General features: G+C 43.1%; 1 protein-coding gene across 1 annotated transcript in view; it reads left to right on the forward strand.

The window, feature by feature from the left end:
• LOC115099074 (protein shortage in chiasmata 1 ortholog-like) overlaps positions 1–18,117 on the forward strand; it is a 131,390-nt gene that overhangs the window by 65,462 nt on the left and 47,811 nt on the right. The window contains exons 4-5 of the mRNA XM_029616383.1: positions 7,930–8,169; positions 12,581–13,000. Of these exons, the coding sequence (XP_029472243.1) occupies positions 7,930–8,169; positions 12,581–13,000 (660 nt within the window). The remainder of the gene's footprint in view (positions 1–7,929; positions 8,170–12,580; positions 13,001–18,117) is intronic.

Here is an 18,117-nt window from a genome sequence, read left to right on the forward strand (position 1 = left end):
GGCAGACTCCTATTCACACACATCCCCAGGCAGGCTACCATTTACAAACACACACATCCAGGTAGGCTACCATTCACACACACACACACACACACACTGAGGCAGGCTACCATTTACATCCCCCCCTAAGTAGGCTTCCAATCACCTACACACCTCGAGGCAGGCTACCATTCACACACAAACACACACCTCAGGCAGGCTACCAGTCACACACACATGCGCACCCAGGCAAGCTATTATTCACACCCAGGCACACACACCCCTCCCAGGCAGGCTACTATTCACATACTCTTCCCCAGACAGGCTACCATTCAGACACACACCCAGGCACACACTCACCTCTAAGGCAGGCTATCATTCACACACACACCTCCATCTTCCCCAGGCAGGCTATTATTCATCTTTACACCCCCAGATCCACAAGGAAGGCTACCATTCACACACACCTCAGGCAGGCTACCATTCATACACCCCCAGTCAGGCTGCGATCCATATGCTCACATCCAGGCAGGCGCCCATTCACATAGACACACACACAGCAAACACAAAATACAAGCAGGCTCCCCATTGGGAGCCTATTCTGCTGCCACTCCTCATGTGCCTGTCCACAGTATTCAAAACTCTAGGGGCTAGCAAATCCTCTATGCAGATCTCACAATACATGAGATCAGTATAGAGTACTTACTGGCCACACTTGTCTTGAATGCCACAGAGCCAGCGCACGTGGAGGAGCAGGCGAATGGCGCCTTCCAGTGAGGATTTTTTTTCTTTGTACGCTGACTTCCCAATCCTACTCCTCGGCCACTGGTGATATGGGTCCACAAGCGGCCTCGTCGGCCTGCTCTACTTCTCGGCCGCTAGGCCTACTCCTTTTATCGGCCACTGTGGGATGGCTCTAACGCCAGCCTCGTGGGTCTGCTTCTCAGCTGGCAGTGGTAAGGGGTCCACCAAAGCCTCGCAGGCCTCTTCCTTTTCTCGGATGCCTGAGGGATGGGGTCCACCGATGGCTTTGTGGGCATCTTCCTCCTCTTGGCTGCTGCTCCCTTTGATGTGCACGCCCGGCGTGTCCACTGTGGTCCTATGACAGGGCCGCTCTTCTTAGGCCACTGGATAACACTGATTGGGTGGGTATGAGCTCAAAATGGATGAGTCACAGCTCACCCAGGCCCATCCGTGGCTACGCCACAGGTGCCCAGCCTATTGTATAACATTTCCACGTTCCAGGGCACGCACCAGCAGACGTGTCAGTGTGCGCCGGCACACCCTTTTGAAAGTTACCGTCTATGTGCATAAAGCAAAACAAGTCCAGGGCCCCCAGGTGACTTTTAGACTTTGTAAGGAACTAGGTATGTGTGAGCCCCTCTTGCCATTTCGCAGCTTTGTAGGTAGAGTCCTTAGACTCACGCCAACAGCGGGTGAGCGAGTTTTGGCACAGGCCAGACTATGACAGAGTTCAAAAGTCTATACAAAGACCAAGATTGTGGCTGAAGCCAGGCAAGGACAAGACTGACAGCTTGAGACAAGGCTGATGGCTTGAGGCAAGGTTTATGGCTTGAGACAAGGCTGATGGCTTGAAACAAGGCTGAGGGTTGCAGCAGAGCTACAAGCGAAGAGTGAAGCAAAGCTGAAGGCTGAGAAGATGGAACCAGGCTGGAGGGCTTGAGCAAGACAGAAGAATGGAACCAGGAGACCTTTTTACTGAGGCAACAAATCCAACTCCAGTCAGGCTAAGTAGGCTTGAGCGTGTGACATCATCTCCTGCCAACGTGCACCAAATCATGTGTGCCAATTTGTACATATATCCTAAGCGTCTTTTTGCCGGGTCCTAGCATCACTCACATCACAGCATCCAATGACGGCTCCCTGCTGCACTGAGGGAAGGCAGCAGGATTCTAACAGACTTTAGTCGAAGTAGTGCCAGGCATTAGGATGCCAGTCAAAATATGGCTTGCCTCTGGAAGCCGGACAATCGCAGTCGGACCCTAGGTGCAGTCAGGGCCACGACCAAACCTGCACTGGATCTGAATACGCTCAAAAAAAGGGGATATATATCCCATCTTGGCCATGGCAATGCCTTTTTGTCCATCTCTGGCTCACCCCAAGGCAACAGATGTCCCGCTTGGGTGAGTGGGGAGCTGGGAAAAGGACTGCTTGCTGCTCTGGTCACTCTTCCCCTCAGTCCCAGAACAGCACCTTCCCCCCCCCCCCCCCCCCCCCTTTTTATCTTTTTTAAATTGTCAGGCACCAGGAGAGGAAGGATAAAGGCTTGGCCTTGTGCATGCCACTGATTGCTTTGAGGGGGAAGGGGTGCCTGCAAGCCAGCCATTGAACCTTCCAATGTGATTCACCCAGGGAGTTCCAGAGCATGGAGCTTTAATAGTACAATAGTGAGGAAGAGGAACTAAAGGAAGGAACAGGAGCAGGAACTGCACCCAGAAGAAAGTAAGGCATAGCTAACCTGGAAAAACTGCCGAAAGGAGAGGCTGGTGGGCGGGCCAGCCTAGGCTTAAATTGACCTTGCTGGCTCATCCACCAGCCTCTGTCCCTCTCCCCTCAGAGGCAGAGCACCCCACCGGTTGTGGCCTCCCCCTCTAATAGGGGATGGGTTGGCTCCTATTGAAGAAATTTAGTTACAGTAAAGACTTTTTGTAAGAAAAACATTCTGAGTGTGGAGAATGTTTTATGTTTTGAAGACACTGCACACTTAGGGGCTTGAAGTGAAGCTTCTCTCCTGTTTGAGAATGAACCACATCCATTATCCTCCTTTCTAATGAGGAAATGAGAGGGGCATTACATGAATGAAACACCACTCTTCTAATTTGTAACCTTGGTCTTCAAACTACTAATGCCACTAGTATGGGAAATAGTTCTAGGAAACAAATTTTTCTAATGATGCTGCTTTTGTGCCATGCCTCTAACCATGAATAAAGAATCCCGTATAGGAAGAGAAGCGGGGACGCTCAGAGAGACCTCATAGTTGATGTCAACAATTGAAGCTGACGTAAATTTGAACTGGCGAAAAGCTTATAATGGCTCAAGCTTTTGTTTTATAAAGCTTATAATCATCGGTCTCTATGAGCATATGATGCTACTGCAATAGGTAGCTATCTCACGGCACAATCAGTCTCTATTTGTACTCTGATATAAAGTCTCTTAATATACTTAACTTGCGATTTTCGTGTCCGTAGACAAACCAGTGATGTTAGAACAAGTGTAATCCGACGCTGTTCCGACACGGCGTGTTTCGGAGGAAAACCTCCTAGCTGACAGACGTCTTGCACGGCTCCATGAATGCTAGTTCAGCATCATTGGAAAGCCATTTGAGACGCTATAATACAGCCACATAACTTTCCTTGCACAAACAATGTGAAAAACCGGCATTAGTGACATCCGAGCCCCTGAGGAAGGAGGTTTTCCTCCGAAACACGCCGTGTCGGAACAGCGTCGGATTACACTTGTTCTAACACCACTGGTTTGTCTACGGACACGAAAATCGCAAGTTAAGTATATTAAGAGACTTTATATCAGAGTACAAATAGAGACTGATTGTGCCGTGAGATAGCTACCTATTGCAGTAGCATCATATGCTCATAGAGACCGATGATTATAAGCTTTATAAAACAAAAGCTTGAGCCATTATAAGCTTTTCGCCAGTTCAAATTTACGTCAGCTTCAATTGTTGACATCAACTATGAGGTCTCTCTGAGCGTCCCCGCTTCTCTTCCTATACGGGATTCTTTATTTTTTGTTGAAATCATTTATATCCTGACCAGTGGATTCTCTTATTTGTTGTATTCTAACCATGAATATGCATACCATTTGTCCTGGTTTCCTTCATCTGGTTAAAAAATAGAGGGGGTCATTTATCAAAATGCGATAAGGCGTTTTCGCATGCGTTAAGGGCTTATCGCATGCGAAAAGCCCCGTTAACGCATGCAAAAACGTGTTTAACGCATGCGATCGCACCATATCATATGGTGCGATGCAAATTCAGAAAATAGGAGTTAGGGGCGAAGAGTGGGCTGGGTTGGCCTGTCTGCAAAGAGCTATCGCACAGCCGTAACACCGATTTTAACTACACCTCTCCACCTAGCTTGATGTTACCCAGGTAGAGAGTCCCTCAAGCTTGGTTGAGAGAACCTTGCCCAAATCTCATCTTGGAGTGAGTTTCCTCACTCCGAAGGCCAGCAAATCTTCACAAGAGACCACTGTTCTGTTCGTAGGTGTCACGTAGAATGTCAGTGGCCCCTAACCCCCTACACTCATACCTAAACTCCACCTCGAGTTACTAATTGGGCCTACCATAGGGATACAAATACCTACCTATGGGCCATGACATTATGGCCAGTCTCTCTCTCTCTCTCTCTCTCTCTCTCTCTCTCTCTCTCTCTCTCTCTCTCTCTCTCTCTCTCTCTCACTCTCACTCTCTCAGGACCATTAACAATGGTCCCCTGGTGGTTGAATGAAGGAAATACAACAGGTCTGGCACTTATCGCAGAATCTGAAAATGGTATCACAATTTGCACTAACTTAGCTCTTTGCACAGGTAATTAGCAATAAATGCTATATTAGCATAAAACATGCCCCTTTTGCTATCGCATGGGTACTTACCGCATTTTGATAAATCCACCCCAAGAGTTTATTTATTTATTTCTTTAGTGAATTTTTTTTTTATATACCGCAGCACATTCAAAACATCACCTCGGTTTACAATAAACTATAATTCAGCAACAGGCTTTACAGAGAAATTGAAATAACATAGACATGATATATATCAAAAAATACCAACAAAATAAAAGCAAATACAATAAACCAATGGTAATCGTAATCCTTTGTTAATGGCAAGTCTAATAATAAATGGAAGTTCAGAGATCAAAAAGTCAAAAATTAGCAGTGAGAAGAATAAAATCAGCGTGTAGCAATGATTCAGTGAGAACAGTAATATTAATCAGTATTTCAGTAGAGGAGAGGATCATTAGGTGTAAGCTTGTTCTAACAGCCATGTTTTGAGGTTTTGCTTAAATTTCTTATGGCAGGGTTCGAGACGCAGGTCGGTGGGCATTTTGTTCCAGATGTTGGTCCCGGCAATAGTGAATGTGCGGTCTCTTGTAGCGACGTGCTTGATGTGTTTAATTGTAGAAGACGTAAGTTTGGCTTGGTGCATTTTTCTTATTGGTCTGTTTGATGTGCGGAAAATAAAATGATCAGAGAACCATTGCATATCTTGGTTATGGATCGATTTATGTATGAGGGAGAGAACTTTGAATAATATTCTAGATGCTACAGGAAGCCAGTGGAGGAACATGAGAACAGGTGTAATGTGTTCATGGCGGTGAGAGTTAGTGAGTAGGCGTGCTGCAGCATTTTGTATTTCAAATCTTGGAGACTGCTATTGTATCCTTCTGCAGCTAGAACAGTGTTTCCCAATGTTCGACTGGAGGCCTACCTAACCAGTTGGGTTTTCAGGATATCTGTAGTGAATATGCATCAGAGAAATGTAGATAACTGGGTCTCCACTGCATGCAAATCACTCTCATGCATATTCATTTTCATTATGCAATCCTGAAAACCTGACTGGATAGGTGTGCCTCCAGAAGAGGGTTGGGAAACACTGAACTAGAATATTATAAATGCTTTTGCAAAACTACATGGAAGAGAGAGACTAAGGCAATGACAGGAGTTAATGCATATTGCACTTCCTCTTTAATATTTAAACAATCAAACTGTTACTTATTTTAAAACATGGCCTCAATTTCTGTTAAAATCTTAAATGAACTCTTTCAGAAATAGCAACAGTTTTTCCTTTAGAAAATGATATTTAAGTCAGAATATTATATTTAGGCTCAGGTGATTGTCATAGTATTGTAGTTTTTCACCTCTAGACCACCAGATCAAATCCTATCTAAAGTAGCCTAAGTTAAATAAAATGGTCTCAGTCCTATTTGAGAGGCCACAGCAGAAGCATTCACATTGTGACTCTTTTCAGATTGCTATGGATCTGTACATTCTGCTGCACACCTCATCACTGACTTGTGACAAGGTCATAATGAAAAAGATTAGAAAACACTAGGCTTGAAATTAAGATGTCTTTTGGAACTCTGGTATGGAAATATCTTATAAATAACCTTAAATTCCCTCTAGGGCATCTAACTTAGGGGGTCATTTACCAACTTGTATAATGTTTAGGCAATAATGCTACTATGTTAATGAGGTACTTTGCATGCAAATGCATGCAAAACAGCACATTAATAGGCAATTGAAAGTAAATAAAATAAATTAGCTTGCCTGAAAAATCACAAGATGCATTATTTTAATAAAAGCTACTTACAACTCAGGAATTGTAACCAAATTCTTCCAGTAGCAGAGCATGTAATGGCGCATAAGTTGAAATGCGGCCAGCTCGTACCATTTTTCTACAGATGGTACAGGAGCTGGAGTCTAGGGGGTGCTTCAGACCCCACTAAGCCACTAGGTTTTTCAAGGTATGATCAGAGGGTCGAGAGGATGACAGGATTCCTGAGGCCAGTTGGAGGGGGTGGAGGGGGGGCAAGAAATGTTTTACATAGGGGTGGGGTTTTGAAGGGATGGGAGAGGCCTGCACCACATTTATTTACATGTCATTTTTTTGGTTGGCCACTTGGGCTGCCTCTAGGGGGTGGGATGGGGATCTCACAGAACCTCCTGGGGGTTCCATGCATTAGTGGGAGTTTTGTTTGGATCACTTTCGTCCTTTAACATGATGGTGGTGTTGTGTCCGTTGGTGCTAGACGGCTTCGCCCCGTTTGCCTCACCTTGTTCATGGCTCCTCCCGCTTCCTTGGGGAAAATGGCTACCGCCGCGTCTACAAGCCGACCACTCCGGCATCCCCGGAATGGCTATGGTGCTGCATCCCGCCATGCTCCTTCCCAAGGACCTACTAGGGTGCGCATGCACACGCCACCTACGTCTTTATTCCAACATTGGCGTGAACCTCAGGGGTGTTCCCCTCTACTGACGTCACGCCATCCAGGTATATAGCCTGTACTAATTTGCTAGCTCGTTGAATTAACAACAGATTGGTCTTGGCCGGTCTTAGCTACTCTGCCGCTTCCTGCTGCCACTGGAAGCTCTCTCTCTGCCCTTTGGGGTATTGCTAACCTGGGTACCCACTCCTTGGGGGCCCTCTGCTTTATTTCAGGTGCCTTACAGGGATCAGGTACTCGCTCCTCGAGGGCCTGCTCTCCCTGCCTCGGTGCCAAGTACCATCTTCTTCAACCTGGTGGAATCGCATACCTACAGCAACCATCTAGTGAGTAATATAACTCTCAGTCTATCTCATCCTCAGTACTGCCGTGCTGGGAAACCTACACTGGACTTCCCCTATACCAACGGGGTGAGAAAGGCGCCCTCTGCCAAGGGTCCTGAGACTGCTACATCCAGACTACCTCACTACTGCCACCTCTGGTGGTACACTTCAAGCTGTCTAATAAAAGAACTACTCTGTGTTTGTGCGTCTGCGTTTAGCCTAGTACTGTGGCGCCTCATGGGGCTCCTCCCCATGGGCATGGTCATCTGCCACAATACCCAAGAATCCACCCAAACACCGCTTAACCATAACAGGTGGCTGCAAACTGAGGGGCTGCTATAGCATGGCATTAGTAGGGCTACTAACCCACAGTATTTTTCCCCATGATATCGTACCACCAGGGAAAATACCATAGGATTTCCTAAGTAAACCCCATGGTATTTTCCTCCTCTGCAGGAAAAAATTGTGGCTTATTAAATGACTCCATTGTTTTCATCTATTTTTAATTTTTCAGAACTCTTCCTGATTTTTCTGTTGGAGAATTCCTCTATGCTAAGAGAAAAAATATTTAAATAAAATATATAGGTTTTGTTTTTAAACCTTTATCATGATAATTTGTTCCTTGATTTTATTGTTTTTTGCAGTACCTCAAATTATTGAACCTGCCTTGCAGCATCAGACACCGACTGAACTAAAAAGAATATTGTCTGTCCATCTGGAATCACCCTTGCTTACTCCAATAGAAACTAACTGGTGGCAGTCAGCAATAAATCCAGTATGTACAGATACCATAGAGAAACTACATATAGATTTGCATAATGCAAATAATCTGCTGCCTACTAAAATAGAAGCATTCACAAAAATTACAGAAGCTCAGCTGGAAAGTAAGTAAGTTTATTATTTCCTTGGGCTTGTTGAAGGAAAAATTTGCTTATTGATGGGACAATTTTGAAACTCACTGCCAAAGTACAAAGTCCACAGACCTTTTACCTAATTATCAAATGGAATGCATATGTTTTCCCTTTGAAAATTGTCTTTGGATACCCTGCACCTGCTTTTTGTGTGGGTGAAATTTCAATGAAATTAACTTGCATAGATTTGAAAATCTAATTTATGTGCATTTGAAATATTGTTGGGCATATTTTGTCTGTACTTGTTTTACACTGGGATCTGTCAGTTTTGTAATTAAATTGATTATAGTGAGAAGAAAGTTAAGAGGAAATAGCTGGGTCTTGATTTTTGGTTGAATATTAAGATAATTAAGAATGGTGAAAGGGGGAAGATAGAGTGAGCTTTACAAAATGTAGGCTGGCACAATAATTTTTTGTAAATAAAAATAAATAAGCTTTACATCTTGTGACAGATTAGATAGGGATATGTTGGGAGGGTTATATTTTTAATACTTTTATAGAGTTAAGTTTTGTATATTTAGGTTAAGTCTGAGGGGTGGATGAGGATATAGTTGAAGAAAAATGTGATGGTGATTGTATTTAATGTGTTTTTTTTTTAATTTTATATATGATACACATTGATTTTTTTTTTATATGTAGGTGGAGGGAAGTTGGATAGGGATTATGGTGTATGTGTTATATATTATATGTTGTGATGCACATTAATACATTTGTTTATGTAGTCCACATCTCTATGACTACCTCTTCACAATCCAGCTAAAAGTACACGTTGCAGAAGACAATGCATGCTTTTAGTCAAATTCAGGGAGAGCAATATTCAGAGAGACCATTTATCTGGGTAAATGGCTTTAAAATGTCTTCCTTAGAATAAGTCACATTGATGTAGATATTGAAAGCTAGATGTTTAAGTAAGTTAGTCAGATAAGACTTATCTGACTAACTTACAAGAGATATTCACTAGCATGGTTATATTACTGAATATCCCTGAATAAGTTGCTAGTAAGCTGGATAAGTGTTATCCAGCTAATTTAAACCTGCTATTGTGTTGTGCTGGAGGTGGATTCTTGGGCTGAGGTGGAGTTGATTCAACCCGCAGGCAAGGGCCTACGGGTCCCCACCGTCAGCAGGTGGAGTGGGCTGAAGCTAGAGGCCACTGAAGCTTCACCTATACCAGCCCACGTTCCCCTCGGGTTGAGCCTTTGGGTGCCGGGGCCGGCAGGACTTAGGTGGAGAGAAGCTGAAGAGTAGTCAGGAGTAGCGGAGGTCCGGGGCTGGAGAAATGCTGAAGAGTAGTCAGGCGTAGCGGAGGTCAAATCCAATGAGTCAGTCCAACACATAGACGAAACAGGAACTAGGAGAACAGGAACCGGGAACCACAGGAAAACAGGATTACACGATGAGTCGAATCTAGGATCAGCAACGAGTACTCGAAGTACAAGGAGACCTGTTGTAAAGACAATGCTATGGAGCGAGGCCTGGGTTTTTATACGCTGAAGAGTCTGACATCAGCATCCGGATCCACAACCAGGTTCACTGGGGATGCGCGCGCCTAGGAGGGGGCACAGCGCTGATGGTGGCGTCTCTCCGTGGGCCACGCAGAGAGGCCCGACAAGCAGGGACATCTTGGCTGGCAACACTGGGCAGCGAGGCAGGACCGGAGGCACTGGAGGGAACCCGAGGTCGGAGCTGGCAGCCCCTCGCTGCCAGAGAAGAGAAGCCAGGCCCAGGAATCCATCTGTGAAGGTGAGAGGGCCGCGCCACGGGGTTGCCAAGGATGGTGGGCATAACAGTTGCCATGGCATGGTTTGCCACTTGGGAGCGACATGTCTTTGGGACCTACTCCTGAGGCATCTCTTGGGTCGGAAATTGCTGCAAGACATGGAGTCCTGGAATGCTGGAGAAGGAACAGGTCATGTTGTTAAATGATGTTGTCACCATTGTCAGAGCTTGTGAGTATGCTGACATCTGATCATGCAGGGCCTAGGTTTGATTGTGCTGGTGATGTAGTGTGCTTGACAAAGGTTGCAGTGGCTCATCTGGCCCCCACTGCAAGATGGGTTCCTCCTTGAAGGCTGATATGTTTAGGCTCACATTAAATGGGCTTGCTGAGCCAAAGGGTTCCAGCATCTGCCTGTGCTCAGGAGGTTGGTGCTGCTGCTGTTTCTTCTCCTCCTCGCTGACCTGTGTCTGTGCAACCATAAGCAAAGGGGCATGGAAAAGTGCTGCTGTGCTGCTGGTCCCTGGGGATGGATGGCTGGGACCAGCAGAGTCCTGGGCAAGAGTTGTGGAAACAAAGAAGAAGACATAAGTAACAAAGCCAAGAAGTACACATGTACTATTTGGCATGAGATGTGCACTTTGCATCTCAATCAATGTTGAGCATCTTATGCCAAATGATGTGGACAACTATAGCAGCCTTGCCATTTACAGGTGGGGTGAACTTACCGGCTCCGGCTCACATGGTGTCCAGCCACTCAGCCATTCCCTCAAACACATCTGATCCTAGTCATTGGATGAAGCGCTCCTCCATCGGTGTCAGAACTATTAGACAAGGGGCTCCTCCTTCAGTCTGCTGTATATATTTGTTCCTGTTTGACACCTTTGTTTTCAATTGGGCCTTTATGTCATGGTATCTGTGAGCCACCTGCTCCCAATTCTGCTTCATGCCGCTGCACCTGGGTATAGCCTGGGCAATGGTACACCAGATCTGACTCTAAGATGTCCTCAATGTCCTGGTCGCACAGTTACCAAAGAGCATTGCATAATGTTCTAGGACCCCTGCGATAATCATTTCATTGTCCTCCTTGCTGAAGTTCAGAGCCCTCAGATGAGCATGCCCTACTGCCTGGCTGCTAGAATGGGGTGCCACTTCTGTTTCCAGAGAAGTGTCTTTTCTTTCCTCAGTCTCGGTCCCACTCCCCTCTCCCCTCCCTTCCTCTCCCCTTCTGCCCCTGGCCTACAAACTCCTTTCCCCTCTGCTCTCTCTCTCTATCCCTAGCTTGCCGTCCTCTTCCCTCCATACTCGCCTGCCTATCCCCTTCCCCCTCCTGCCTCCTCCTAGCCCTTCCCTCCTGCCTATCTCTACTCTTGTTCCTGTCCCTACTCCTACTCCTCCACCTAGCACTCCTGCCCTTATCCTTCCTCCGTCTCTCCTCCCTCCTCTCCTGATGCTTGTCCTCTCTTCTCTCCCCATGCCTCTCATGCCCCATCCTCTCCACTCAACATCACCATGCCTCCCACTTCTTTGCCTCACCACCATGCCTCACCACTCCTCTGCCTCACCACCACGCCTCACCACTCCTCCTCTGCATCACACCATGCCTCACTGCCATGCCTCACCACTCCTCCTATGCCTCACCACCCCACCTCCAAATGCAAAGACTGTCAGACAAATAGGACTAACTAACCAAACCTTTCACACAGATCAAGACAATAGACAAGGAAAGGGAAACAAATGAGAAACAAGCTACAGGACACCTCACTCAGAACTCATTAAATACCTCCAACCAACTACCACCAACTCACTTACTCTCTTCTTCTGTCTCCAAATACCTGTCACACCCTCAAAGAGAGGAAGCTGATATATGTAAACCAGAAAAATAACACGCCATGCATAAATCAATGTGCACCGCATAAAATGATGGACAATGTGCTGATACAACGAGCAACGTGATAACATATCGCACTTCGTGAAAATTGCCTATTCGATGCGGAACACAGGAAATTATCTTAAACACACCCATTTTTTAACATAGGCACTATTTCTGCTATATTTATAGCATTTTTGATGATTCTAGGCCTTAGCCAGATATGACTAATCTGGATAATTACATTGACAATGTATATTCAGCAGCACGGCAAAGCTGCTGAATATATGCATATATGTGTGCACTTATCCGGATAAGACTACCTGGCCAAGTCTAGACCTGCTCTATGGGGGCGCCTAAACTTAAATGTACACTTATGCATCTAATTCCGAATATTGGTAGTTAGCGTATAAGTTATATGGCTAATTCGCTCTGCCCGGATCTGCCCAGTACATGCCTACTTTTTGTTCGTGTAACTTTTATTCATATAAGAGACTTATATGGTTAAGCGGCAGCTTCTGATCGTAGGTGCATATTCAGCGGCTGCTATTTAGCCGCATAAGTCCCGTTTATCCAGCTAAATAGTGCTGAACACGCTTTGAATATTGGGCCCATGATATATAACTTAGATTCACTGTTCATAGAGTTGCACCTCAGAATTCTCTTTATCAAGAATAAATTAAACAAGCACCACTTTAGTAGAGTTGATAACAAAACCCAGACTACTAATTGAATGTAATTATAATAGATTTATTATTGATGAGCATTTTATTTCTTAGTTTGTTTATTTTTTTCAGAATGGCGAGAAGAGAAAGCCTTTCTTACAAACGAAAGCTGTCTTTTGGCCAGCGGAAGACACATAGTCTCTCATTCCTCTCCTCCTAAGAAAATGATGGAGTACTCTCCATCTTCTACACAAACCCATGCTGCCCTTCTTGATACATGCACAGCAGTTGGCAGAATCAGAGAAGTGAAGGAGCAGAGAAAGGCAGAGAAGTTAATGATTTTGCCAGATCAAGAGAAGAAAGAGGAAGGAGTACCAACTACGAACATGTACAGTGAACTTTCCTGTTCATCCAGATCCCAGAAAACTTCCTCCAGTCTGACTAAAGGACATGAAGATAATTTAGACCTGCTGAGCAACTTTATTATGCTGAGATCCAAACAAATTGCTGTGAAGTCTGAGGCAAAAGTTACAGAGGAGAGTCCACATGCAGGTAGGTTGTGTATGTAAGTATTTAACAATGAAGCATTTGTCTGACCCTCATTAACCATGTCAAGTTTTAAGTTTTTCATTGGGGAAATTGGTGTGGAGCTGAATGGTATCCTATTTCTTACACTTATTGTGCCATTATATATTTTTTCTAGTCCAGAGAGGGAAGAAAGTGAGAAAGTGGAACTGCATGTCTGCAGTGATTCATTATTAGAGAAATATTCCAATGATGATGATCCAAACTTTCTTCCAGGGGGGTGCTGATTGCTCTGGAGGGGTAGCCTAATGGATAGAGCAATGAGCTATGAAGTAGGAGACTAGGGTTTGAATGTCACTATGGCTCTTTCTGACCTTGGGTAAGTTACTTTACCCTCCATTGCCTCAGGTACAAACTTAGATTATAAGCCCTCTGGGGATAGGGAAATACTTACAGTACCTGAATATAATCTGCTTTGAAGTGTTGTAGAATATAAACATCTAAATAAGGTAAAAAAATAAACCTGAAGATCACTTTTCCCCATGAAAGTTCATTTAGCAGTGATGGGGAGTTGATGGTGCCAGTAGCCAATCTGCCACGTTCTCTAGTGTAGTACAGCAAAGAGGAACATTTATGCATGCAAAGCAGCTCATACCCATATTGTTTTGAGTAAAATATGCAATATTGACACAGTAGGCATTTACTATGTGATAAATGCCTAACTTAGTTTAATAATATATGCTATGTTTGTACCTGAGAAAATGAATGGTGAAGTGATTTGCCCAGATACAAGAATTGGCAACCAGGCTTCCCTGTTTTTAGCCCACCACTCTAACCATTTGGCTATTCCTCCATACACAAAGTAGGGCATGCCTGAGGTAGACCGGCTTGCAAAAGTCTTGAACAGCAAAATAGTAGTTTTCTGGTCCAGGAGGAATCAAAAGGCAGGCTTGCAGCTGACGTATTCTCCTCTGTTATGGAGGTAGGGGTGAAAAGGCCTCCTGTATACTTAGCTTCTCATATTCCTAATAGCCAAACTTTAGTAAAACTCAGAAGGAACAAGGTAACTATAATTTTCATAGCTTTCTTTTGGCCAAGACAAATGTGTTTCTCTCTTGAAACAAGTTAGGCTGGGATGTTCACCAACTGTAATAAATCAGAACTAGTGGTTGCTTCACCTCAACACCCAGGCTCTGCCCCTTACAGCCTGGATGTTGAAAAGTATGTAATACTTGGACTCTCTGAGAATGTGTTTCAAGCCCTTCTGTCTTCTAGGAAGAAATCTATCAGGAGATCTTAATAATTTTGTTTAAATTATTTTTTATTCTTTCAGATTCAATGTCAGTACATGACAACAAATGATAATGACAAAGTTGACATCTTACAATCTAAAACAAGTTATCCAACTAACTTTATCTGGATATCTTATCTGCTCTCCATCTTGCTGACTATTGAGCCCCTAAGTTAGGAGCCTACCATCTTACTGAACATATTGTGCCCTTAAGTTTAGATACCTATTTTCAGTCAAACTTGGGATACTAAATATTCACCTACATTTTGGATCCTAAATTTGTCTGCTATTCATTCTCTTAAATTTTGGAGCTTATTTTCCAACTCACATTATGGCCTTTTTGCACATGAAAAGCACCATAACACATGGTGTGATGCTAATTTGGAAAAGGGGGAGGGGTTCTGTCAAAGTGGGCTGGCTTTGCAAAGCCATATCACACAGTTTTAACTATAACTTTTTCATTGGTGTTAAGCTGTGTAATATGGCCAGATCATGTGTGAGAGAGAGAGAGAACAATACACTCTTGTGAAGATTTGATGTCCTTCGGAGTGAGGTAACTTCCACAAAGATGTTACCCAGGTTGAGAGTCCATCAAGCTAGGTTGAGAGAACATTGTACAAATCATCTTTGTGGGAGTTTCCTCACTCCAAAGGACATCAAATCTTCACTAGAGTGTACTGTTCTGTTCGTACGTCTCACTCTGCATTTAAAGTGGCCCCTATCCCCTACACTACTACCTAAACCTCACCTCGAGTTATTAGGTGGGCTCCTATAGAGATATAAATACCTAACTATTAGACAGGCCTTATAGCTAGTCTTTCTCTCTCTCTTTCTCTTTCTCTCTCTCTCTCTCTCTGTGGTATTACCACAAAGTGCAAAAATGTTATTGCACTCTGTGGTAATACCTGTGGCTAAGATAGCACACATTGCAATAAATAGGCTATTACCATAAAACACATCCCTATTGCATGCAATAGTTTGATGAATCTAGCCCTGAGTTAGGTGTTCATGATGAAAATCAGCACTAAGCTTCTAACATTTTTACTTACCCTAAATCCATGCCTGTAGCCACCCATTTTTTTTAGGAACCTACATTTTGACGTCAAACTCAGCTGTAGTCAATTTTTGAAGGGGCCAATTTAGGCTCTAAACTCCCAAAATTAGTCAATTAAGCCCTTTGAAAATGTATCTAACTGCAATTGGAAAAATTGGCAGTGAAATGATACCATTTCTCAAGCATCCCCTATAGGGTATACTCTAATGGTGCATTCCTGGGTTTTTTAATAGTCTCCTATAGAGAATTCTATAGAGTAGGATAGTTGAGAGAAATACAGAAGAAGACAAGTGTTGCTGTGTGTTGAGCAGGAGCTGTTGTCCCAAGATCCATGAGTCTGGCAATCTCTAGAGGATAAGGAGTTGGGAAATAGATAGAGACATACAATTTCTATTTTCCTATATTTTTGTTTTTTTGAGAGCTAGTATATGTTTGGCAGAACAGGGTCTGGAAATTGTACAGAGCCCTCTGAGAGATTGTTGCTGAGAGAGCAGTTTTACATGAATTAATCCAATTCCTGTACCAGGTATCATAATTATCTTGGGTAGCTAGAAGAGATAGAACCAACTTGGTATTTACATTTAGAGGACTCAGAGGAGACAGAGCAAGAACAGAGTGAAACTTCGCCTTTGGAGTACAGGCGCAGGGATGTTCCCAGAAAAGTAGGGGGACCCTATGATTATTTACTTAGAGAAGTAATTCTATTAAAGCAAGGAAGGGTTTTTGCAAAGGTATAAGTTGATTGCTTCCTTATAATGAAATAGTATTCATCTCCCAATACTATACATTTATCAAACTATCATCACTTTAACAATTTTATTTAAGTACGTTTTTTCTTTTGTTGAAACACCAAATCACTATGGAGTGAATTTTCAAAGGAGTTACGCATGTAAAAAAAGGAGTAATATGTGTAAAATATATGCTATTTTATAAACATCAAAAATTTGCATGCATTTTGGTTTTATGCACACATTTACATACAAAAAAAGGGGAAGTCTAGGGGTGTTCTGGGGTGGAGCTAAGAGGAATGCATGTATGTTGCTATTTTATAAGAGATTTACACGAGTACATTTGGCAACTTATTTGAACAATTATCTTGCGCAATTTATATCAGACTTGTTTGTTGTCTGCTGCTGGTTGGCTGTTGCTGGTTTCCTGGGAGGTCTGGGCAAACTGGGCAAGTTCAAGGTGAAGAACTAGGAGGATGTCCATGAATTGGAGAAGGACTGGGTGAACTGATGGAGATATCAGCAAACTGTTGATTTCAATATACTGACTTCCGCGTGTTAATCAGGGTTTTACGTACGCATAGTTTTTTGGGGGGGGTTTGCATGTAAAACATATATGTGTATGTTTATAAAATAGAAAATGTACATGTTTTCCATGCATTGCAAATATTTGTGTGTAATCAAATATTCACACTTATATTTAGGAGTAGACATATGTGTACTTTATAATCTGTGCATAACTGATATGTGCAAGTTATAAAATATTGTAGTAGATCTCTAGACAGCCAAATACACATATATATGGGGCTGCATGGAGTTATTTGAAAATTATCCTCCCTGTGAGTAATTTATTCAAGACTGATACTAATTTGCAAGACTAAGGACCCTGGAGAGACTTCTGTGTTGCCTCACCTCCCTTCCACACACACATGAACTCGGAGCGCACTGGGTTGCATTGCATTCTAGAAGCTTGATAGTGACACCCTCATTAGTGTAGGGACATGACAGAAGAATAAAGTCTGGTAAAGTTTTCAGATTTGAGCAAAGCCGACAATAGCTTGCAAATCCATCATGACAGTTATCAACCTTTTCATCTTCATCATCCTATCATCTGTAAGTTTCAAAATGTCGGGAAAGAAGGGATACACTCATGTCAATTTGCTAATATGGATTTCCTAGCCATTAATAATGCTGGAGCAATTTATTATTTTTGTCCCTTAACAGCTGCATATTTCAAGTCATTTACTGTACATACTTCTTTGAATTTTGCCAGGGAACAATGAATAATTTTAGATAAGTAATTTATGATTACATAGCAGATGCCAGCAATCAAGTCACCCAGAAACAATGAAGGAAGGTTCCCTCCTTAGTGGTGCACATCATTCGTTTATTAGTTTCAGACATAACTGCTTGAATGTCCAAGTTGAATCTCCCTCAGGTTTACAATTTCAGTTAAGAATTTTGAGTGGCCAAACCCCTTCTCAGTGCAACTGCAGAAAATATGGTTCTCAAATGCATTTGCCATTTGATCTACAAATTGCTACAAGGTCACCTACTTGCTTTTTAGCTAGAAATGTTGTAAACAAATGGTAGTCATTTTTATTGCTCCTGTAAATGTACTGTATCTGATCTTAGTCCTTAATTTGGTCGTCACTTTAACGAGTTTACTGAATGCATTCTTTTATTTTTACCTGGCTGCTGAATGAATATTTTTTAAAATTCTGTTCTCCTGTTATTTACTATTCCTGCAAAGCAAGCAAATGCTTCCTGAAAACAGTTATGTATAATCAGAATATACTTAGAATAAAAACAGAGATTACCATCTAGTGATCACTAATTAGAATGTCTCAATGTGTAAAACAAGTTTTCATTTTATTCACACTCACTTTCTAAGTACAGGACACTGTACTAATAGAAGGAGGTGTGTGGTGGGTTGGGAGGAAGAAGAGAATCTATAAAAATGTGAAGGAGGTTTAGATACACTGCTGAGTTCAAATTTGTGCTCTTAATTCAGTCTATTTCTCCTTGTTTTTCTCTGCGTAATTAAAGTAAGTTTGTATGGAAAGTAAAG

The sequence above is a fragment of the Rhinatrema bivittatum genome, chromosome 1, assembly GCF_901001135.1.
Source record: "Rhinatrema bivittatum chromosome 1, aRhiBiv1.1, whole genome shotgun sequence".
Taxonomy (NCBI): Eukaryota; Metazoa; Chordata; class Amphibia; order Gymnophiona; family Rhinatrematidae; genus Rhinatrema; species Rhinatrema bivittatum.